This window comes from Anser cygnoides, chromosome 11 (assembly GCF_040182565.1).
Source record: "Anser cygnoides isolate HZ-2024a breed goose chromosome 11, Taihu_goose_T2T_genome, whole genome shotgun sequence".
Taxonomy (NCBI): Eukaryota; Metazoa; Chordata; class Aves; order Anseriformes; family Anatidae; genus Anser; species Anser cygnoides.
Genome location: NC_089883.1, coordinates 17,867,078 through 17,887,161, shown reverse-complemented (window position 1 = coordinate 17,887,161; position 20,084 = coordinate 17,867,078). Strand labels below are relative to the sequence as shown.

The window sequence follows — 20,084 nt, the reverse complement described above, 5'->3', positions numbered from 1 at the left end:
ATTTTCTCTAGGTCCAGTGAAACACACGCACACCACACCACCCCCTCCCTTTATAATCCGCAAAATGAACTTGACGTCTCAAATACTGATTAATGAATCTGGTTAGTCTCAACGTCTACTGAGACTAGAAACCAAGTTTATCTCGTGGTGGCCTTTAAAAATGTACGTCTAGAATAGCTGAAGCCTGTGAAGTAAAGTAGCTCATCTAGTTTAGATGTTAACTGTGATGTTGGTTAGTTATCTAAAAATTTTCTTGTGCTTTGTAGGCATTAAAAGATGGTAAGGGTAATACTTAACCTTAGAATACTTTGCCTTTGAATTTATAGAAAACTTCAGCAAATACGTTAGCAACTGTTTTCATCATAAAGTACGAAAGTAATGCATTTAGTAAATAAAACTTGATATGGCTGATTTGTTTAGGGAAGTGATTTTGTATTTATAAAGTCTGAGTTAGTTTTAAAAATATGACTTTTTCCACATACAATTGAAACAACTTTTTTATTTTATACTCATCAGATTTTTGTGTTTGAACTTTCTCAGTATCTGGCAAGACCAGCATCAAGAATTTATTGTAGACTAATTAAAAATGTGTAAAACCAGCAATTTTCTTAAAAAAGGAAAAACGGAAAGCTTTTAAATCTTGAAGAACATGGAAACTTTTTTCTTCCCCTGCTAGAGCCGACAGTTGTGCCAACCACATCGGCTAGGGTGGAGCCCCAGGTTGTGAGTTCTGCTTCCAGTAACAGTTCTAGTACGTCTACCTCAGAGCAGGCCTCTGATGCAGCTCCAAACGTCTCCAACAGCCAGCCCTCTGCAGCACCAGAGACAACTTCTAGTCTTCCGAATAGCAGCATTGCTGGTTCTTCAGCTGGAGGTACAGAATATGAGAGCTTTCTAAACTGTTGTATTGCCTGCCAGTACAAAGGAGGTAGAGGAGGTTAATCAGCTTTCTCTAGCTTAAGTAGCTTGTGATCTTTTAGGACTGAAGATAGCAATAATAAGTTGAGATTGGTTAGATTGACTGTGTAAAGTTGAGAGGAAAGGAATCTGAAAAAGGTGATCAATTTTCTCCCAAAGATGAATGAGGTTGTGCAGGAGCATTCTGTGCTCACTTACTGGGAAGGTTCAATTATATCTAATCAATAACCATACCCTTCACTTCTGAGGAGGCAGAATATAGTTCGCTGGGAGTGGAGTCCTCCATCGCAGTGTTGTAGGGTTTTTTATGTGTGTGGTATAAGGAAGTGAAGGATGTGAACCTGTAGATTGCTTCACTGGAAGCATGGCTATACAGTTCTATATAGATACAGACCTATAAGAGAGCTGTAAGTATGGGTAACACTTGCAACATCTCTGAGATGTGGGTGCGCTTTCACTTACTGCAAGTCAGGTGATGTACAAAAAAAACCTGAGCTGACCACACTGACAAAGGAATTTGAGGATACTGGATCAAAACAGGTCTGGGCATATTAGCCACAGGGACAGTCTTTCCTCCTTTCCCTGCTGATAATGTGTATTAAACTACTGGAATAATAAAGCAAGTCTCAGTTCAGTTCCACTAGTGGTTTTCATGTGTACATCTACTGAAACCATTCATTTTTTGCTTCATTTGGCAGGCATGGCTAAATCCTTTTTTATCCAGTTCTGGTTGTAGTCTAGATCTGTTTTCTGATCAGTTAGTTAATCATGAAGTACTGTTTTTTAAATTTCAGACTCTGCTTTATGGTGTTTGGCTTTACTAATTTCTTCTGCTTTAATGTTAACTTCCTTAATTTAAAGATGATACAAGAAGAACTGCATCTAATACGACACTGGAAACTGGCCCTCCGGCCATGCCACGGTTACCATCTTGCTGCCCTCAGCATTCTCCATGTGGAGGATCTTCACAGAATCATCATGCATTGGGGCATCCGCATACAAGCTGCTTTCAGCAGCATGGCCACCACTTTCACCACCACCACCACCACAACCCTCACCCAGCTGTTCCACTGTCTCCTTCATTCAGTGACTCCAGCTGCCCTGTTGAAAGGCCTCCTCCAGTGCCTGCCCCTTGTGGAGCAAGCAGCAGTTCTGGCACCAGTTACCATGACCAGGCATGTTTAATTTTTGTAACTATTCCTTTGTGATTTCAAGTTGTGTTATAGGTATGGAAGGATAGAATAGAATGCTGAATTGTGGATTATTTTCATGTTCTGTAGCAGACACGATAAAAAACTAAATGGAAAATTTGAGTTAGCTTGCATTTTTGTGTCCATGTATTATAAGAAAAGTCATAACCTGACAAATAATCATTGACAGCTGACATTATCTTGATGACTATAAGACTATTTTATGTTGATATTTGGTCAAAACAAACGTAAATATCTTGGTATACACTTTGCAGATCATAGTTCTGTGCATAACTGAGCTGCTTTAAGGGAAGAAAAATTAATGTTCAGTTTATAAAAAGGAAAGTTGCTTTTCTAAAGTCACTGCTTTTAGGACTTGTAACTAAAAATCACAGATCTAAAACAATACTGTTAAAAATCTAAGAACAATACTGATAGTTCTACATGCTGTAAGTTAAGTTTGCACAATCTGGTATATGTTTTAAGTGTAATACAGTAGACACAACTGAAAATGCTAAAGTTTGTTTGCCTGCAAATAATTCAAGGTGTGCAGCTTCCACATACTTGATGACTTATCCATCATAGTTGCATGTGTTTTTTTACATGGTACGGTATAATTACTTTGGTCTCTTTCATCAGATTCAAGAATTTAGGAATAAGAGATGTTAATCTTATCTAAGGAATGTTCCAGAACCAAGCCTTAAAACTTAAAAACCTGGATCCCATATAGTATTTATTCTTATTTTTTAGCATATTATGTTTGAGGGTGACTTTGTTTTCAATGTCTGAAGATTTTTTTTGAAAAAAAGGTGGTTTGTTTATGCAGCAGGCATTGCCAGTAGACTTAAGCAGCAATGGCATAAGAAGTCATGGAAGTGGTGCTTTTCATGGAACGTCTGCTTTTGACCCCTGCTGTCCTGGTTCTTCATCTCGAACTGCAATTTATGGGCATCAGGCTGGTGCTGGCCCAAGCCAATCAATAACCATAGAAGGATATGGATCAAGTATGGTTGCACAGCCCCAGCCCCAACCTCCTCCTCAGGCATCACTTTCTTCCTGCCGGCATTATATGCATTCTCCCTGTAAGTGCTGATAAGTTCTGGATATCTCTTGTGTTGGGGGAGGAGGAGGGAAGGATGACAAACAAGAAAACAGCTTCCCTGACAACATATGAAAACTTCTACTGTCTGCTTACTCTGATTGTAAAAATGGCCTAGAAAAATGCATGCTAAGAAATGTATTTAAATGGTGAAGTTTATGTAGAGGAATTACACATAACCAAGGGGAAGTTAAAATATTTTCTTTTGGAAGAACTCATTTTTGAGTGGCAGCTCTTAATATTCAAACTTCAAAAAAAGTATTTACTATGAAAATATCTTTATCTTCTTTGTTTTTTAGTAACACCTTTTCATTTTTTTCCTTCTGTCTTCCCCTTCCATATATCTGCAATGAGTTCTGCTTTAGCAGGCTCAGAATCAACTAACTTTTTTGTGTTATTTCTTTTATTATGTCTACAGAATAGTGGACTTGAGGGGAAAAAGAGTATTTAAAAATAACAAAGTAAAACTTCTCACGTATATCCTTTTCAACATGCATCACAGATACATACTTTTTACCAACCTGAGAAAGAAGAGTAGTGGCTGCAGGAAGTGTGGGCTTGTGGGATATATCACTGGAATCACTTTATTGAGAAGCTGAATATACACAAATTCCCATGTTGCCACTGTCTATATTGGTATAATAACATTGAAGCACCTGTGTGAAGATACTGGTTTTTATAAATTTCATCCAGAAACTACTACTGACAAGATTAAAAGTATCTGTTTTCATTGCAGATGCTTCTTTGACCAGACCGCTTCACCATCAAGCTTCTGCATGTCCCCACTCTCATGGAAATCCTCCTCCACAGCCACAACCTCCACCTCAAGTAGATTATGTTATTCCTCATCCAGTGCATCCCTTCCATCCTTCAATCTCCTCTCATGCATCTTCTCATCCTGTTCCACCTCCACCACCAACTCATCCTTTAGCCAGTGCAGCTGCTCCGATTCCACAGCATCTTCCGGCAGCACATCAGCCTATCTCCCATCACATCCCTGCAACAGCACCTCCAGCACAGAGGCTACATCCTCATGAAGTCATCCAGAGGATGGAGGTCCAGAGAAGAAGAATGATGCAACATCCAACGTATGTCACAAATGTACTCAGAACGTTATCTAAACATATAATTCGTTTCCCTCAGGTTTGTAAAATGTTGCATGTGGATCTCAAATTGTAATTGCATGGTTAGGAACTGTTAGCATTAAACCATGGTAGGAAGTGTCTTTACATACTGTAGCAGTTGAGTGAGCATTAAGACTGAACCTGTTCTTGTTACTACATTCATTGTTGTGTCCAGGTGAGGCAAGAAGTACAGTGAACGGGTTATGGAAGAGAAGTGAAGCTTATGTTTCTCTTGCCCATTAGTTATCCTTTAGATAACAGGCAGGAATTCCTTTTCAGGCTGGACAGCCTAAAAAGTACATCATAAGCTCCTTCCAAATGTTTCTTAAAAATGTCTTTTGCGTTGCTGATACTATTAAGATCCTTCTTACGTAACTAATGCTTTAAGATAAGATGGACTTCTCACAAGAGATGGCTTACCAGGCGTAATGAAGATTTAATCTTAGATACCTGCCTAGCTTTACTACACGTTGGTCTTCAGCAGAGAAGAAAGAGACTGAATAATGCCTATAAGAACGTGACCAATGTTGAGATGTAGCTTTGGTGATAATGTGTAAGAGATACTGCTGTTGCTAAACTAGACCTGTGACACTAGTATCAAGAGAAATCAGGTCAGTATTGTCTTGGAATTCAATCGTAACATAACTGAAGCTATTTTGTTTTGGAGATAATGCTTTTAGATATTTAAGAGCATTTCAAGCAAGAACTCTCTAGTTGTTTCTCATAACATTTTTATATAAATTCTACTGGTACCTAATATAAAACAGATTTAAATGTTAATGCTGAAACAAAAATTTGCTTTAACCACAACTTCTTAAGCAGTTTTCAGATACTTAAACAAAACAACCACAGAACTATAGGTATTAACTGCTGACAGTGATACATAACAGATCTGTATTTTTCTGTAGGGAAGTCATATATTTCTTTGCTTTCTCAGTCATGACAATTTTGATCTATTTGAACCTGGACCTGTTCTTTATCTGTTACGCAAATGGTATAACCTCTAAACACCCTGACTTCAGTGCACAAGGGTACTGGTTGTGTATGCCTGTGATTATGGAGTCATATACAAAAATCAATTTTGGAACGCTCAAGCCAGCTCAAGTGAGAGCCTGAATTTCAAGCAAAAACAGGAGTGATAGTGATCTTACTTGTTCTGGAAACTTTGTGATAGCAGAATTCTGATTCTTTCAGTTCCTTGTCTCAAGATCTCCAGAGTGCTTAGGATGTTGTTTCATCCTTCATTTCTAGAAATAGCATATGGGATAGTCTTCCAGCTTGTATACCTTCTAGTGACACTCTTTCAAAATTGTAAGTAGAGTGGTTAGTATCCTCACTGTAATGTCTCAAACATTGGGTACAACAACTATATCTTTTGGATCTTGGGATTGGCAACAAAATGTGCAGAAGGCAGCATATGATGGTGCATTGCTTTTGTATACCATACAGTATTTATGCTTAAGATCTCTTTTAAAGTATGTTGTTCCAGATTTTTCCCATAGTTAATGAACTGAACAGAGGTGAGACTAGGAGTAGGTTCTGCTGTGATAATTGTGTCCATGTTGGTACGTAACATTGCAGGAAACTAACACTTGTAACATAATTTATACAAGCTCAACAGATTTCTCTGGAGAAGCATCAATTTGCAGTGGTTAGACTAGTATGCCATAAGTAATTTCTAATTTTTTTTAGATGTACGTAGATTACAAAGTGTACTAATCTGCTCTGCCTGGAAGTTTAAGGTGGGACTGAATGTGAAGGGAGTTTCCTACTCTTAGCAAAATCCAAGTCTCTAGGCTGAATAATAATAATAATAAAATAATTCTGCTTTGAATGCAACGGAAATAAAAACACTAACTTTTTTTGGTAAGTGGACGATGGTAAAGTAGCAGAAATCAGCAGCAGGTTTTTGTGAAGATTTTGTCAAAAACTGTAGTTGTTCTGTACCAGCTGGAATGGAAGAAACTGTTCTCTTATTACTTGAGCTATGATGCAAACATGTTTCAAGGCAAATTACCTCCAATTAGTGTGTTTGTTTTTCCCTAATAATTTCTGATGGTATAATTTCACTGGAAATAGTTTATTTCCAGAATCATTCATGGCAATGCTACAGACTACATCCTTAATCGTGACATGACCATTATGTGCACTTTCATTGCTCTCCTGTTCTGCAGTTTGAGATTAGGATTAAACAGTGTCAGTCCCTTGATTGTGTCTGTCAGGTGAAGACCAGATCGCGGTAGCTGACGGTGTTTGCAGTATATCTCAGTATATTGCTATAAAGGCAACTATACGGTCAGTTTCATGTTTGAGTATGAAATTCTAGCTTTAGACATAAGTTGGAATTAAAACAGCATGGGGAAATTTTCTTTTTAATTTTAACTTGTTCCAGTAATTCAGCCTGTAACATTGATAATGAATTTTATTTTCTCCACCCTAATAAGTGTGTGGAATTAACTGTTGTTTTATTTTTAGACGTGCTCATGAGAGGCCTCCTCCGCATCCTCACAGAATGCACCCAAATTACGGTCACGGGCATCACATTCACGTGCCTCAGACAATGTCTTCCCATCCTCGACAAGCTCCAGAGAGGTCTGCCTGGTTAGTAATCAGATAACTATTTTAGTTCTTTGAGACTCAGTACAAAGGACCATAAGATGCGCTGATAATGCAGGCTGTTTTTAAAAAAAAAAAAAATGCTGTGTGCACCTGTAATTTAAAATTGGTATATCTTGATTTGGCTTTGAAATGTTGCTTTTAGCACTCCATGTATAAAGCATATTTCTAATTTTTATCCATTGATTTTTGAAAGGAGTTGAGGATCACTGACAGTAGGTAGTTATTTCAAGAACTGATTTTTTAAAATAGGCAAATAAAATATTGCTGAAGACAATTCCTGTATTTGTTGTTTATAAAATAAGCTTATAAATCAAATCCAGACTTTATTTATTATCTCTTATGTATGTTTTAGCTTGCTTAAAATTGCATCAGACCACTTGTGAAGATTAGGTTTAAGTTCTGCTATGTATTTAATATCTCAAAAAATTACTTTTGAGCCATCAGAGAAGAGGTTCATGGGTTATGGCTTCTGTTCCCATAGTGTGTGAACTAGTCAACACAACAAATACGTAGTTGTCTCTGCTGATTTATCGTACTGAATCTTCATAGCTTATTTAAAAGGTGCTTTTAGTTATGGTAGGATTAAGAAGATTTTCAGCAAAGTTTACATATATTTTAAAAAATAAGTGTTAAGATACTGTTGCTGTGGTTTATGCTGTCCAAAACAGTGGAATTGTATCTAGGAGGCAAGATGTACCATTACTGTAATGCTGCTTTCATTCATGTGACAGGGAACTCGGAATTGAAGCTGGTGTGACTGCAGCTACTTACCCTCCAGGGCCCTTGCATCCTCACTTGGCCCATTACCACGCACCTCCTCGACTTCATCACTTGCAAATAGGGGCTCTTCCCCTAATGGTAAGGAGATGGCTTGTTAAAAATTCACAATAATTGGTCACTGTAATTATTTTGTTTGTTAGGAAAATTATTTGGGGGATTACTGTATTTGATTAGGCATGTATACCTTGTTGTAAAAGGTATTGGTTTAACTGAAGAAGAAAATAATCCGGTGCTTTTATGTTGTTCCCAGATACAGAGCTACACAAACAGACAGGCTCATGTCTAATGAGAAAAAATAGTATAGGACACTAACATTTCTAACTTCAGCTCTTGTAAAATGAATCATATTTTAAATTGTCATGTGCATTGCAATGCATTGACCCTCTGCATCTGATTTCTAAAACTTGTGTTCTTTAATGAGCTTTAGTTTGTTAAAGGTACCAGCTTTCCACCCAGTGCATAAGGATTGGCACTGGTGCTTCATTTAATTTTAAGGTCCATATGTACAGCTAGAATTCTGTCTAGAGATTTGGTTGGTTTTGAATAATATTTGGTGTTCATCAACCTTATTCCATATGATAAAATACAATTTTGTAGCATGAAGCGTTACAAGCAGAATGAAGTGTGAGGGTTAGTCCCTTACTGAACACATTTTTAAATCTACAGTAGAAAAACAACGAGAATCTGCATATCTTGTGACTTATACAGAATACTAGTTTTTGAAAGAATTTTTTGTATGGTTATGTAAAAATATTCTTAACTTTCTTTCAAGACATTTCAAGACAGAAATGTAGTTGAACTGAATGTTTACCACTTCTGTGTGGGTATTTTGTATGGCTAATCTGTTTCATTTAGCCCTCTAAAAGCTAGACCATCTAATCAAATGGTGGCCTCATCTAGTGACAGATGCTAAAACTGTAATTAAAAAAATCAACCTGCAAGTCGTGTCCATACAAGATTTCTGTATTAGAGGCCAGAAGTGACATCTAGAGATTGGATTATAAATTTATAACTAATACTGTAATAGCAGTTTCTTTGTAGTCTGTTCTTAAACTGCTTGATCCTTGCTACTTAACTAATGTAAAAATCCGCAGGTACTTCCCTGATATCTGTAGGGTTGGCAATTCATTGTTGCACAGCTTTCATAGTTACCATATACCGTTCAGAGCACTCTTAAGAATTCAGTATTTTAGCATAGCCAATAAAATTATATAGCCTTATCCTTATGCATCATCTGTACAGATAATTTTTCTGCAGTTGTCTTCAGTTAGGTTTCTGTTTTTACAAGTGGACAAAAAATGTTTTTCACATTTCATGCAGTGTTCAGTAACAGGTAACATCAGTTGCTTTATGTTCTCTATGAGAAAGAGCCCTTCAATAAATAGGTCAGTGAACTGCAGTTGTATTAGGAGGCAGCAAGTTAAACGTGCCTATTTTATCTCACTATCAGGGCTAGTTAAGTTAATTATGAGACTTATTTCCACTGTTGCTGTGGAGCTTCTAGAAACTTGAGAGGTGAGCTCATCCTCGTGTTAATGTGTTGAGAAACTTACCTGTATTTTAACTTTCGCAGGGGTGTGCATACATCTAAAATGATACATGAATAAGTAGCTGGGACCCCCTTTTTACCTTGTTGTTAGCAGTAGAATGGAAAAAAACTGATAGAGAATATTTAGAAGTATTTGATGAATGTCTGATAAAATACTTTGGGGAGTCTTGCAAATAGCTGCTGTTAGGAACCGATATGTTAGATGAAGTAGGGTTCTTTAACTCTACAAAAACTTGTGCATGTGTTTGTGTAGGGCTATCTGATTGTTATAAGTCATTCATGAATCTATGGATGAAGTGGAATTCAAGTTGTTTGTGTCAAGTTTTTGTACACATTGTCCTGACAAGCCGTTTTGCAGTGTACAGACATCTGTAAGCAGTAATTCCTTGAAAGTTTGGGATCTGTTTTGAACCCTGCTGAAATCAGACCGAGCGTTAGGCTTTGAAGCGGTGGTGTTCTGAGTAATTTGAAATGTATGCAGATTACGTGCACTAGAAGAACATAAAGACAGGTTAAAGCACTGCTAGCAGTCGTATACAGAATGGGCTCAAAACCTTTTGATGGTTTTGCCCCTTCTATGGTGGTAATGAAAGCCAAAATTTTCCTTATTTACACGTATGTGAGAATATAGGAGATTTGTCAGCAAAAATGACTACTGAACATGGAACAAATCTGTGAAGTTTATGGAAAATAAATATTTGAATCTTAACCAAAAGTGCCATTGTATTAAAGAACAACAGATGTGATTGCTTCTGTCACCAAGGTCTTTTCATTGTAACTTTAGGAATTGCGGCAGGGAAGGAGAGGCTGAATTAACTAACCTTAGCAGAGGGACTCTAACTATAATGTTATGAGGAGTGCTTTCTTTTTCAGAAAACAGGGTGTACTGAGTAGCAATTTGCAAATTCATTAGTTGTATTCTTGATGCAGGTGTCATAAACTGCTGATGTTTTTTTTGTTTTTTAAAAAGTCTTTTAAAGTAACTTATGCAGTAGCTCAACTGAATCATTTGTGTTTAATATATTTTCCAAAAACAGTGAATTGCCTGGTAGGTAGTGTGCATTTTTTCTGTCTTTTTTGGAGTTACAAAAAACTCCTGGAAACTAATGTCTGATGTAAAGGGCATAATGGATTGTTAGGGCTAAAATGACATCAGTACTTTGATGTATCAATTTCAGATCTTAGTCGGATGCAGGTAATCTAATTTTCATCTAGTCTACTCAAACAGACTTGCAATTTCAATCCTCAGCAAGACAAGATAAGGATGCATTAGGGGATAGGAGTAGCATTCAGCAGCTTTGCCAGTCCAAATAGAAAAGGAGATTTTGTTTCCCCCACCCTCTTATTAGCTTGGTGGATGCAATTTTCACTTGTTTAAGTGTTGCTTCAGGAGGAATCCTAGATTAAAAGCAGTTTAGAGAATTCTTCTTTCGTGCCTGCCTAGACAAGGATTAGTCTACTTCCCTCCTCGAGTTAATGCAATTACTTTGATCATTGTGACTCTGCCTTAGAGTAGTGTGTGTTCCCATCATTATTATTTCAGCGCCTTGCATATGGTGAGGGGAAAAAAGCTTCTGTCGAAGTGACTTCTGTGATGGATTCCATTCTGCGCAAAGAGCTACTCAGCAAACTTGAACAATGTTTTTCAGAAGAATCAACTAAAGATCCATGTGTCACATAAATAATGCAGCACCACATGAGAGACACAGGAGATATAGGCTGTAAATGTTCCTCTGTAGTGTAGTTCAAGGTGCATGTTAGGTCTGAAATAGGTTTTAATTAACTGTAACAGATTAAACTGTGTTTTTCAAATAGGAAAAATGGAACCTTGTAATACAACTGATCCTTTTTTCTCCCATATAAACATGAATTTGTTTGTTTGCTTTTTAATAGAATATGGACAATTGAAGAGCATTTATTTTATGTTCCCCTTTGGCACAGATAGACCTAGGTCTTTAGCTATGCAACATATGTTAATTGTTCTTTCCCACAGTGTCTCTGAAAACTGCAACTTTTCCTTGTTTGAATTTGGCTTATTTAAGATAATTGATCAGCTTTATTTTTTTGAATATTGACGTGGATTTAAGCAGTTAACTGGATAAGTATATTGTTAAGATCCTTAATGTGAACTGTTGAATGGAAGGTTGGGATGGGGAAGATGAATAGTACAACTGGATGGAAAAATCACTGGTGGCAGCTGAGAGGCAGAAGAATCCTGGAAATATGGAAGGTGTTGAAAGCAGGATAGCAAGGAAAACTATCTTTCTTGTAGGCTATTTCAAACTGTTTCAGAATGTTTATATTGTAAGTGGTTCGGACCTAAGCTTGAACTTGAATTTTTATTTTTGTTGGTAGTAGGAAACGTCATAAGGAAGCGCAAAACCAGAAACAAGTGATCCTTGTTCTACAGGAAACACAGTTCTTGGCAAGCGTGTACTGAACTTTGCGGATTCAGAGTATATTGCTTTAAATCGTATATTATTGTTTGACTATATCCAAAAAAGTAAATTACTTAACATAGACTGGCATTAGCTGTCTTTCCTTTCTTTTGCAGTTTCAAAACTTACTGAAAGTGCACTTCCATCTGTGCTTAACTTTTTTGAAGCTGTTTCAAGAGAGCAGAAATCTTCTCTTTGCAATTGGTGACAGTTAAATGGGTAGTAGTTAGGCTATTCTCTCTTGGGCATTATTGTTCTTTCTCTTGCCCATTGTTGTTTGTAGGCACAAATGTAATCAGTTAAAATTTTGCTGTGTTAGCACACTACTTATTCTGCAGGCATAAAAACTAATTGGTTCTTACAAAGATGGCTGTTTCAAGATAGTGTTTTTACTTGGCCAGAAATGTAAGCTGCTCTTCAAGAATATTCTGTAAAAGAGCCTGTATGTGCCACGTTCAGATAGTTGTATGGAGGTGCTATGTTTCCCATCAGGCTAATGTGAAGGCACGTTTATTACTGTGAAAATATCATGTCCTGCCCAGTGTTTCTGTTGTGTAAAGTCGGTTGGTTGTTTGTTGCAGTATGTGCTCTGAGAAATTCTTACTTGCTTTTGTGGTGGTGTTAGGTTTCTCAAATAGCTTCTAGTAGCAGAATTCACTCTAGTTGGGAGACCTGACTGGCTACATGTCACTCGAGTTGGTAAGCTCTGACCTTCGAGGCAATGTTAAGTGTAATTACTGCATGTGCTAGGGAAATAAAATTGTTTAGAAATTTTTGCTATTCATGTCAGCTTTTAGCTACCAGACTGGATTTGAAAAATATAGAAAGTACTGTATTGGTCTGTTAATGTTATGTGAGTAACTTTGTCTAGATCTGTGGCTTCTTACGATGCATTAACTCAGTTTTATGCCCTTACATACGTTAAGCATAGAAGCATTTGCTGGAAATCAAGGAAATCATGCAAGTATCTGACTTAAAGGATAATATCTGAGATGTCTAATTTGTTGATGGATTCACAAGATGAATTTTGAGATGTGACGTACAGCAGCAGGGGCATTACTAGCTGACAGCACAGAAAGGAAGATAGCACTTCTAAAATACATTATGGTGTTTCCAAATGAATTGCTTCTTACAGTGTACACTCCGTGTTTAAAGTAAATTGAATCTGCTGATCATTTTGTTTTTTTCACCTTTTTATTAAAAAATAAATAATTGCTGCTGGTATGTTTCTGACCAAAAGGCAGCATCATTATTCACTTGTCTTGTGGGGGCCAAAATGCAACTAAGAAGCTCCGCTATGAAGGCGATGCTTTGTATTTTAACTACCTTTCTGCTCTTCTGTATGAAAGCACTGGTGTTTGAAGTGCCTGCAGGGTAGTAAATCTTTGAATGCTGGTAATTTGCTCACTGCTTGTATCTCTTGATATGCAAGGAAGTCAGTGGATGCTTGAATATATAGTGTATATAGAGATGTCTATGATGTTAGATGATCAGATTTATTCAAGTGTTACTTTTATCTGCCTCTAAATGTGAAGGATGTCTAAAGATGTTCAGTTTTCTTGGGTAAGGTAAGGAAAAATGAGTTTTTCTGGTAACTTCATGCATAGTCTTAGGGTGTTTGTTTACAAATACAGGTAGATATATAGGGTGTGTTTATACAAAGCAGGTTGAAACTTTGAGAGCTGGCAAGTGACACCAAGAAATAGGTAATGCAGATATGGAGAGCTGATAATAGAGGATCTAGTCTCACTTCTGTTTTGTTCCTGGTTATATTCAGAGAGCTCAGAGTGGTGATAAGCTGTCAGTTATAATTGTGTACTCAAGCTGAGGAGTATAAATAAGTGATTCAATAAAAGCAAAAGGATCTTAAAATTTACAAAGTGAACAGTAAGATTCTGGAACTGTTCTGAATAGGTTTAACTTAACATCTGCTGTTTGAATAGGTACCAGACATGGCGGGCTATCCTCACATCCGTTACATTTCATCGGGATTGGATGGAACATCATTCAGAGGCCCTTTCAGGGGCAATTTTGAGGTTTGTAATAGAATAAAACTAGATCAATGCCAAAATATGTCATGAGGGAATATGGGGAGGGTGTATGGTAGAGCTAGTTTTATATGTAGATGTAAAAGAATCATAAAGAAAATATCTTTAATTCACAGAATGTCCTCACTGTCATGGACTGGGAATAGATGCTGAAAGCATCTTGAGTCAGTCAAGAAAAGGTGCCGTGGATAACATAGGTTTAGGTGGTTATTAACTGACAGTATATCTTGGTCTTCTCCTTCCCCTATGTAACATGTAATATTCACATGTCGCTGAATATCTGTGCCAGAATCCTCCTAGTGAGGGTGAAACTTGGCAGCTTTGACAGTGCTGTCCTGTTTATTATGTAGTGCAGGAGTTGAAGCTGTTTTTGTTTTGTTTTTTTTTTAAAAAAAATGTATTAATAAAAATTATCAGATGCAGAGAGTTAATGACCTAGTCCACTGAAAACATCTTCAGTGACATCTTATGTTTCTAGTAAACTCATTGCTGGAGAAAAAGAAATTGGTCATTGTATTTCATCTTAAGAAACGTCTCCCCCTGCCTCCAAGCCTTAATGACTGTTAGAAAGCAAATACTTTCCTGGTACATTTTAATTGCTTTTTCCTCACTAGGAATAAAAGTATGTGTAAATATACTGATAAACATTCCTAGCTGGCAAGCAATTTTTGATTCTCTCACTATTAAATGAGTGTTTCCCTGTAACTTAAAATACCAGGTAGTGTTGTGTTTAGGGGCTTTAGTTTGCTTTTTACATAAACCCATAACTTCTCCTATACACTATATCCTTTTTTACTTTTCTTGCATTTGAATAACTAGGGAATTAACCCATTTGCAGATTGACAGACAAATTTTAGAATAAAAAATATATTTTTTCAAGGTAGTTGAACTATCAGTTCTTATGCTGTTTATTCCTTGATAATTTTTTAGGAGCTGATTCACTTGGAGGAACGATTAGGCAATGTAAATCGTGGAGCAACACAGGGAACTATAGAAAGATGCACATATCCCCATAAATACAAAAAGGTGAGGATTTTTTAAACTGGGGGCTATTATATTTTCCCTAAAATGTAGTAACATTTGTATTTAGCAAATCTGCTGAAGTGTTGATTTCAAAGAGTGCATGTTTACCCTGTCTTGCAATTTCAAGGATTGTAAGCAAAGCATACAATCACACTTCCTTCATGAGGGCAATGTAAAAAACGTGGTTTCTAAATAGAGATCATTTGTAATGTGATAAACAATGTTTTGGTATTCATGTGTTTCTGAAACACAAACAGGTCAAAGCATAGCCTTATTTATTTTGTAGTGAATGCTTGCACATACAGATACCACCTTAAGATAAGGGTGATGAAGAGTATTCCTGGTCTTCACAGACTAAAAACTAGAAACAGGAAAACGTTCTTTCACAGACCAAGGGAAAAGGGAAAACAAGCTTAATGGGCCAAAAAGTTTAAATACATGGTTTTGACGAGATTCATAGCCAAATTCATACGCACGGTTTTGCTTGGGATGCTTGATAGGTCTGATCAGTCCCACGCTTTTCATTAGCACCATAAACCCACTATGAGGTGTTAATCTCCTCCTCCACCTACATTTCCATTTCATTCTGTATTTCTCTTCCAGATCAGTCAGAATGTTCTTTCAATTGTTAGATGATAATGTTACTGTGGTTTTGAACTGTGCATTTTGCATTGAAAACTGTATTTTGTAGAATACCTTAAGCAATGAGGGGGACAGGGAAGTAAGTGTTGTAAATGTAGATAGGGAGAAGAATGGGACAGCTGAAATTTTCAAGGTGGCTTCTTCAGTATTCAGAATAATTGAGTACTTAAGAGTGGGAATGTGCCTTCTCTCCTAAATGCCTCTCTTTGGGTAAGAAAGGAAATGGTAGGTTCAAATTTTGTTTCTTCCTGCATCCCAGCAGTGGCATTCAGATGCCATCTTCAGCCACATTACTTAATAATTTGTCCAGCAATTATGAATAGCCTTGTGAGCAATGAAATAGCTATTGGTAATAATTAAATAGCCAACAGGCTTCAGGGATAACTCATCAACATAACATCATCAGGCTTTATTTGAAGTTGAGTTGTAATAATCCGTTCACAACATTTACCAGCTTGATACTTAAAATGTTAACCTTCACCATGATCACGCTAGGAAGACGGTCAAGTTTTGAGTCTGGTACAGAATTTTCACAACTTACGTTCTCTCTTAATTGGTTTAATATACCATAATACAGAATCCCATCCACATTTATGCAGTGTTCTTTATCACTTGATAAATATTGACTTTAAGATATTGTGTGTATATTTTTTTGCCTCATCGTGAATGAAATGAAGATACTTGCTTATAGGCCACAAATGAAGGGACTGGTTGCAACAATACTGAATACATATATTAACAGTCCAGTCACAAGAATTAAAGTTGAACTATCTTGTGATTTTTTTCTACAAGTGATAATTCTTCAATTGGTTCAAACACATTCGAATAAGTAATACTTAAGAATATGAAATGTTTTAAAAGAAATGTGTGTTGAACTTGTATTAAAAACAGATTTTACTCAGTTTGTCAATAATGTCATCTCTACTAATAAGGTAACAACTGATTGGTTCTCACAGAGGAAACTGCACTGCAAGCAAGATGGGGAGGAAGGAACAGAAGAAGACACAGAGGAAAAGTGTACCATCTGCTTATCTATATTAGAGGAAGGTGAAGATGTCAGGTAAATAGTACCACTGAATATCATAATACTGTGCTAATATTCTGGATTTGAGACCATACTTGGATATGTTATGCTACACTTTGCAACACTACCTTGTTTAACTTTTACAGTTAATCATTATCTGTCCTCGTAACCATTGTGTAAAACAAGCTTTAATGGGAAGCACTTATTGTTCATTCTGTGTTGTCTTTGGGTAGGATGTAGGTTCTCTTCTTATGGTCTTCCTTAAGTTGACTGTCTATCTTTTAACACAAGACCAAGATGATACTGTTTAAAAAAAAGTTAGGGTATGGATGATAGTACTTCATTCAAATCATACTGTGCTCTCTGCTTTTGTATCTTGTGTAAGGAGTTAATCAGGTGAATTCCAGATTGTTAATTTCAACTTTTTTGGAGTAATAATGCTATTTAAGAGGTGTAACAGGTTTAAATTGTTGTAACACATTAGGAGCAACCTAGTACTTAACTTCATTGCCCATTCTTCTTGGAACTAGACAAAATGCAAGTCAACTGGAAAGGCTAGTGAAACTTGTGGGAAAACATACACATACAAAAAGAATACAGCGAGGTCCACATATCCATGGAAAAAAATGGCAATGTTGATATGAAAATGCTATATTAACACCAATGCATTTTTTCTGTTTTGATGACAGGCGACTTCCATGTATGCACCTTTTCCACCAAGTATGTGTAGATCAGTGGCTGATTACTAACAAGAAGTGCCCCATTTGCAGAGTGGACATTGAGGCTCAACTGCCAAGTGAAAGTTGACACCATTTTCCGGAACTATTGTCCTCCTTCTTGCTCCCTCTCATCCTTCCTGGTACTGCAGTCAACCAAAGATGGCATGACTTACCTGCGCAGATTTGGAAGCATTGAACCTAGAGTGCTGGCTCTGCTATATGGTACAACTAATGCTAGACCTACAGTTTAGGTAGAAGACAGTTGAGTTTCAGTATATTTATAAAACTTTTTTTTAGGTTTTACATTTTTCTTTTGATTCATTACTGTATTTTTGCATGGTTCTTTGTATTGCATTTGTTTGCACATATTATGGGCTTTGTGACCCCAAACTTGCAGGCAAGATTAGCTGCTTTAGTAAGTAGAACTGTGTGGTCTCTTTTTTTGGTTTGTTTTACATAGTATCGAGCTTTGAAAGTATGATTTCACTCATTACTAACCTCGAATTCCTTAATTTAATCAATCATATATTTTAGTTTAATGTATAAAGATCATCTAGAAGAGGATAATAATATGTATTGAGACATTCCTTAATTAGGAAAAAATGGCTGCTGTATATTTACAATATCAGTTCTGAGTCAAATAACATCCTTAATAGTGGGAACAGAATATGAACTATATTCAGTTTGACTGATACATATAGCATACTCATCACCAGAGTTTTTGTCTGATCATATTTTTGTGTTTGTTTGAAGATTTCAGCACAATGCAGATATATTTGAATGTCAATATTAAACATTTAGACTGCTGTTCAGATTGTATTTATCACTTTCTTCCTATGTCTAGAAATCTGAATCCCTAACTTAATATTTGCTGCTGTGAAACAGCTCTCTAGTGAACACTAAATGTTGATTTCAGTTAGCTGGATTGTAGATACTTGCAAATTGAAAGAATTACTAGGGAAATGGAAAAATAGCTTAGAATCTTTGTTTGGTCTTCTAACTTAAGTTGAAGTATCTGCGCACATCAAGGTGGTTTGTTTTTTAATATAAAAACCATTCAGTCAGGATTTAGAGCTGCAGGGGTTTTGTTTCTTGTTTTTTTTTGGTGTTTTTTGACAGATATACATGCATTCGTAGAACTTCTAAAGGTTCCAGGCTTGTCTTGGGATTTTTATTAGTTTTCAAGTTAATAAAATTAGCAAAATTCAGCTGTCTCTTGTTTTATTTTTCATTAGTAAATTGAAAGCCTGTAAATTTCTGTAGAAACTGAGACAAATTATGTGGTTACCTAGTTTTGCCTTGATCATAGATTCCCTCTATAAATTACCAACAGTCCATCACTGATTGAAATATTTTCTATAGTTAAGATTTGCTGCATAATATAGTGTATAGAATTAAGTTATAATGTACTAACATTTTGCCTTTGGAGGAGGTTTTAATCCACATCAGGTCTCAAGTTGCTCATCAACATTGTTTCACATATAATAGATTATAGTTTATTTAAATGTGCTCAACAGTTGCTGAAAATTGCAAAAACATTGAGACAGTATTACTGTCACATTGGAAAAGATGTTCCTAGGGGATCATATATGAACATGTCAATAAGCTTGCATTAAGCTACCTGCTTTGTAAGTGGATTGAATAATAAATACCTTCAGTTTCTCTTGTCTTTGTCTTTCATAATCAGATTAAGTGTAAAACAGTTTACAGTAAACCTAGAAAACAAAATGTTATGTTTACACTAAAAAAGTGATCCATTTATAAATATTACCTTATCTAATTTAATGCCTGTTTTTTGTCTGGTTAAAGCTGCTTCCCCTTTTGTCCTCTAATCTGTTAGGAGTAGCATTTCCCAAAGCAGTGTCTATTGCTGGCAACAAACTTAACACCTCTGGCACTGAGGCATTAAGTGGGGAGAAATTTTTTTTCCAGCATGTGTGATAAATGAACGTTATCAAGCTTAATTGCATTGCTAAAACTGAACTTAAAACCACTTTGCTTGTACAATGGGGGATATGGGAGAGAGGCAACATGATTTGATTGCTTCAAAACCTGGCGTGGTTTTATGCTAACCTTCTTGAATATTATGGCTATAGGAAACGGAAAGTGAGTGTGAAATTGAAGCAACATTGTTTTTTTAAAAAAAGTGACTGGGAAGGACTGAACAGTAGACACTTCCTATTCTTCAGTGACTGTTGAAAAGGAGGGAAGTTAGTTGACCACTGATGCTTGAAGTTTGACAATAATCACTTTAAAAAGGTTTCCAAGAAGCTACTTGAGAGACTTGGGGCAAAAAAACAACAACTAGGGCCTGTGAAATAAATGATACCCTAGGTATGGGATGTAATCTCTTTTGGATTTCTTAAAAGACAAAGAAGCACAGGTTTGGGGGATTTTTTTAGGGATTCTCTTAGGCACCTAGTCTGGGTGTCTGGTACTAGAGGTATTTTAGTGGCCCACGCGTTGACTTGTTTTATAACTGCTACTGATATTGTCTTGCTCTTAAATGTATGCATAACATTGTAATGTGATGTTGAACACTTAAGTATTTGCCAGGAATCACAGTGTTCTGATCGATATGCTATTGCAGGGGCTAATAAAGCTGCAGCCTATTTCTATTCCAGAAAGTTGTGACTTAACCATAATTTAAGGGAAGGAAAATGAATAGGCTTTTTGATTTTGAAAATTTCCACCACTTACTGTGCTTTACATGCTTAGATGCATTGCCTTAAGTTTTCTGCAGCATCTTTGACTTTGAAGATAAGATTCTCAACAGTATGCATTAAATTACTTTTCATATAAAGTTCCATTGTCAAAAGAAATCCTTTTGTATGCAATAAATAAAATGTTAGACTGGTATCATTCAAGATCCGTTTCTTATGCAAGTTTTTTTTCCTTCTGCCGTCCTTCC

At 36.3% G+C, this 20,084-nt stretch overlaps 1 protein-coding gene across 2 annotated transcripts in view; it reads left to right on the top strand.

Moving 5' to 3' along the window:
- The window catches only part of RNF111 (ring finger protein 111), a 47,093-nt gene extending 27,053 nt beyond the window's left edge, over positions 1-20,040 (top strand). For both annotated transcript variants that reach the window (XM_067004133.1, XM_067004134.1), the window contains exons 5-14: positions 677-874; positions 1,780-2,093; positions 2,935-3,190; positions 3,944-4,295; positions 6,807-6,932; positions 7,682-7,808; positions 13,661-13,753; positions 14,696-14,791; positions 16,363-16,490; positions 17,144-20,040. In XM_067004133.1, coding sequence (XP_066860234.1) covers positions 677-874; positions 1,780-2,093; positions 2,935-3,190; positions 3,944-4,295; positions 6,807-6,932; positions 7,682-7,808; positions 13,661-13,753; positions 14,696-14,791; positions 16,363-16,490; positions 17,144-17,261 — 1,808 coding nt within the window. In that variant the 3' untranslated portion in view covers positions 17,262-20,040. The remainder of the gene's footprint in view (positions 1-676; positions 875-1,779; positions 2,094-2,934; positions 3,191-3,943; positions 4,296-6,806; positions 6,933-7,681; positions 7,809-13,660; positions 13,754-14,695; positions 14,792-16,362; positions 16,491-17,143) is intronic.
- The last annotated feature ends 44 nt before the right edge of the window (positions 20,041-20,084 follow it).